General features: G+C 32.4%; 1 protein-coding gene across 1 annotated transcript; it reads right to left on the bottom strand.

Moving 5' to 3' along the window:
• Positions 1-1,161: 1,161 nt before the first annotated feature.
• LOC128226012 (neuropeptides capa receptor-like) lies at positions 1,162-2,292 on the bottom strand. Its single transcript, XM_052935912.1, has one exon. It carries the CDS (start codon positions 2,290-2,292, stop codon positions 1,162-1,164), a length of 1,131 nt encoding a protein of 376 aa, XP_052791872.1.
• Positions 2,293-5,076: the final 2,784 nt, after the last annotated feature.

The raw sequence follows: 5,076 nt of genomic DNA, 5'->3' as shown, positions 1-5,076 counted from the left end.
AAACATACACTGTAACACACTCTTTAAACACTACTTGATGAATTCTAGTGTTGGGACATTGTTTGTAGTTTCTTGGTCTTTATTATTGTGCTTTTAAACAGGATATTTATTAGAAGGCTTCAAGCTTGCCCTTGTTGTTGTTGTATAAATATATAGTCGAGTTTGCTCCTTGTTATCAATTTTACTTGACTACTTCTTCTCCAAATAGCAGTTTTTTTACTTTTATTCCATTGTTCAAATCGAGGACTTTTGATACATTTTTGTATTTTTTTCCTGAAATTTAAACGTACATTTATAAGTGAAAAAAGCAAAACATAACAAAAATATAATTGTGTGTACATATAGTATGAAAGGCATAATAGCTGTCGCTTTGATATAAGCCAATATAAAAGCTTTGAAAGTACAAATAAAAAAAAACATACGTATAAAGGTGAAGAGTAAAGACATGAATTTGATTTTATAAATATATTGATAAAAATTGAAAAATGGAATACAAATGCAAAAAAGCATATTCCGCCTGCAGAAGGATACCAATCCGTGAACTCTAAAACTCTATTAAAACATAGCAGATTGGGATATTTTATCTAATATAAAAACTATACTTGCTGCGGAATTTGTTAATATTGAAATGATAGTTTTCAACATTTGGTTGTTTATTTAAATACTTTAGAACAAAGCTTTCAATGTTATGATCATAGTAGTAGGGTATCAGAAGCCTTACAAGAGGCCGTACTAAATATGCTTGATTTTATAAAAAAAATGATAACGACTTTTACATTTTCGTTTGATGTTGGTGACGCTTTACATTGAACTGATCAGAAGGTGATTATCAGACGACCCACAAGTTATAGTAATCATACATTTTGATGCCCGGTAACCTATCGCTTGAAAGGGTATTTATTGCTGATTACATACATATGTAATGACCGAAAGCACATCATACGTGAAGTGTGTACTGTTTGTATATGTGCTCTTTATTTCAGTTGGAAGTGAAAAGACTTATCTATCAAAGCTGAAAAATGTATCGATTTAAAAGAAAAAGGTTCTGCACTTAAGACTCTTTTAAATGATACCAAAATTATAGGGTCACCACACCAAATGTTACAAAACGGTGAATCGAATATCTTAATGTAACATATCTAAAGCCCGTAAAATCTACCTTTAAACCCAAGAATTCCTATATCTGATCTGTGTTGAATTGGTACCATTTGTTCCATTGGTTCCTGTTGTTGTTCTATAACATCCATCGTATCTTGCTCGGTCCGGTGGGCCAAAGAACAACATCTTAAGTTCTCGTCTGAAACAGGCACCAGTCACACTGTACAGAAAGAAGTTGATGCAGTAGTTCATGTAGAAGATGGTCCGCGTAATTTGAAGCAATCCTCTCCAGTACTGGAAGGATTGAATGTCGTCTAAATTCATGTGAGTTTCTAGGTATTGTTTTATCCAGATCACAAAGTACGGAAGGGCGAAGGCTAAGAAGAAAAAAGAAATTGCTAACAGGATGAGTGTGAATTCAAGTCGAATGTGGCATTCTGCAGTGATACAATTATATCTGGAGTTTCGTTGTCGTTTTATAAGTGTCTTAATAATTACAATGTTGAGGGTGGAAATTATTAGAAACGGTACTATTGCAATAAGTATGGCATACACAATATCTAACACAAACGACTCGAACGCGAATTCTGGATTTCTTGCGCATATTGGTTTTCCACTAAGAATTTGAACTTCACTCATAATTGGCTTGTACAGTGCAACTAATGCCGAAACGAAACAAACTCCAAATATTATTCTCGAAGTATCCTTTAAAGAACCAAGATTTCTTCGTCGCATTGGCATGCAAACTCCAATAAATCTCTCACAAGTAAAAGCTACAATTAACCACGATGAGATTAATCTAAAGGTGTAATGAATGTAATTCCAAGTTTGGCAAACTCCGCGAATTTCGAAGAAGGATATCTCAAATTTCGGAAATATAACTGAGACTCCTCGCCTTAACCATTCACAAAACACATAAAAAACCAATGTACATAGGTCTGCTGTAGATAAGGCGGCAAGATATCTACTGGCAGACATGCTTCGTAAATTCTTCGACAAAAAAACTACGAGGGAGAGAGAGTTCCCGACGACTCCGACGAGAATTATAAAGGGCGTCACATACGCGTAGAAATTTTCCCCAAATTTCTCCATCGGTTGAGGCTTTGTTATCACTGGTGGTGTACTAAATATTGGCACAAGATAAGTACAGTTTGAGTTCTGGTACGTGTAGTAATCACAATCGTCATAATCCATGTTCAACCACTTTCCTGCGCTTCATTATTCATACCTGAAGCAATAACAAAAGTAACAATAACAAGACTCTTCCTTAACGCAAAAGTTAAAGCTTAATTATTTTAAAATGGCAGTGTAGATCTTGTTGCTCATTTGATTCAACGTCATTCGAGAATACCGATTAAATCAACAGTTACGAAATCAGTCGCTTTTGAATGGACAATACTTGATTACCTAAACACACACACACACACACACACGCACACACGCACACACACACACACACACACACACACCAAACAATTACCAACGAAGTTTACGTCATGCAATTATCAACGAAAGTTATTAAAATCGTTACTGAATATTACAAATACAACCTAGTGTTAGAGAAAGGTAATTTTTCAATAAAGAGGCCAATTGCAATCAAAACGCTTAAAGAGTTGAAAGGTTGTCGTTCTGCTACGTTTTGTGGGTGTGTGGGGTTGTTGTTGTCTACATTCGAAATAACATTTATAAAGGGGTAACTGTTGTCAGAAACCATCACGATACAACAGTTTGGTTAAAATTAAAGAGACAGTATTTTGGCCTAGAAAATGACATTTATTTAGCAGGAGTGTATATTTGGGTTGAAAATTCGCCATTATTTATAATTTGATTAATGAAGATTTATATGACATAATACATAATGATGTGCATTACTTGCAAAGCAAAGGGCATGTACTCAACTCAACTCAACTCAATATTATTTTATTATATCACAGTTTACATTTAAGTATATGAAAACGCAATACATATAGATATATGTTAACACAGGTATACAGTGTTCATCATTATACAAAACAATTAAAATTAGTAAAGGGAATGCGGTTAGTCCAAATAGTATTATTTTTATTATAAAACGAATTCACTTATTTGAATTAAGATACAATATAATCGATACAGTAATTATATAACTAATGAAAAACTATTGAACACATTATCAGTTTCGTTTGAAATGATTAACTAAGATTTTAACAAAAATCGCTGTTTTCCTAAAGGTATCCGGGTTCATACAAATTAATACTTCGCTAAAATTCAAGACATTAGGTCTTGAGTAAACCGACAATGTATGTTTTTTTTCTGATAGGATTAAAAAAAATGGACAAGTAAGTAAATAGTGCAGTTCGTCACCGATATCATTTAGATTACAAAACTGACACTTTCTATTGACATGTGGTAAAGCACTTTCCATCTACCGACTTCGATAGAGATTTGGGTAAGATATTAAAGTACTCTTCAAATTTAATATCGGACTTAAACAGAGAATACATTTTACCCTTAGACGAAATATTAGATTGTTCAAAACAAGTTTGTTGAAATTGGTCTACAAGATTAGATTTCACAAGTTTACTGACATGACTTGCAGGTACTCTTGTTTGATTAAGCCAAACGTATGAATAACCCGTTGAATCCAGTATTGACTTGATGTAACTGGCCCAAACTGAATTATTACTATGTAAAATGTCTTTATATATCAAGAAACTTATGTATTGGTATTCCTTAACTATCTCTAGTACTTGGTTAGCAATGCTAAAGTTAAATTTCTTCAGATTTCTGGCACCAAAGACAATTATTGTAGTCTTAAAGAGGTTACTATTTAATTTCCATTGCAAACAGTAGTCATGAAAACAATAAAGACTTTTTTGAAAATCACGTTCCTTGTCTGCAAAGAGTACAGTGTCGTCGGCATACAAGAGAATAAGTAACTGAAGGTACATAAATGTCTCATTTGCATCTACTTCTATAGATACACTGGAACATGTTCTTTTGAGGAATTCGTCTAAATCGTTAAGGTAAATAGAAAATAAAATCGGAGAAAGGTTGTCTCCCCGACGGACTCCACATAAGCTTGGGAAAATAGGAGACAGTTGCCCATTGATATAAACGCATGATTTTATATCATTATACATGTTTTTATGACTGTGAGAAGTTTACCCTGTAAACCAGTTTGTATTAGCTTATGCCACAAACCAGCTCGCCAGACAGAGTCAAATGCGGCAGAAAAATCAATAAATGAGCAAAACAGTTTCTTTTTATGTTTTGTATACCCACACAAATGTATAATCATGTTGTTAATACTGAATATGTTCGAACTTGTATAAAGTGGAATAATGATTTGCATGCCGAATTTAGGCAAAATATAATTACAAAATTACCTGTAACATTTTATCTGTATTTGTTAAACTTATGAAAATATTCGGAAAAAGTATCGTTCGAAAACCTACTATTTAAAACCAAGTGTTGTCAAATTCATTGAACTTTTACAAACAGTTAATACTAATGTTCTCCTACTGTATTTATTCATGAAGCATTTGTTATACGTTCAAATATTTTTAACAATATAGTGCAATAATAGAAATGGATTCAAATTGTTATTTGTTGGATGAATAACGTAGCAATCCAACGTCTTTTGATATTGTTATTGATGCATGCATATGTCTATTAATTTTCTTTTTCATTTCTATACTTAATATGCAATTAATTGATTAGAAATGATTATGTCACGTGATATTTAATGTAAATTAAACTTATCATGTTACTAGAAACAATATGTTAACGTTACCTAACAAATATATTTGAAATCTGTAAAAATATAATGGAAAGGAGAGTGTATAGGATTTCGCACTTTTTCTCAGTAATCTGATCGGCTGGCTAATCACGGTTACCATTTACAATATCATAATAAAAGTTATATTTCACAAGATATTTTTAAAATAACAACAACAAACAACATGTTCTAATAGAAGAGTATATAACTTCACTTCA

This window comes from Mya arenaria, chromosome 3 (assembly GCF_026914265.1).
Source record: "Mya arenaria isolate MELC-2E11 chromosome 3, ASM2691426v1".
Classification (NCBI taxonomy): Eukaryota; Metazoa; Mollusca; class Bivalvia; order Myida; family Myidae; genus Mya; species Mya arenaria.
The sequence above is the reverse complement of the archived record's forward strand: the minus strand, read 5'-3'. Positions and strand labels throughout refer to the sequence as shown.

Excerpts from the sequence above, each read along its gene's own strand:
- LOC128226012 (XM_052935912.1), bottom strand. The coding sequence starts at position 2,292 with ATGGATTATGACGATTGTGATTACTACACGTACCAGAACTCAAACTGT.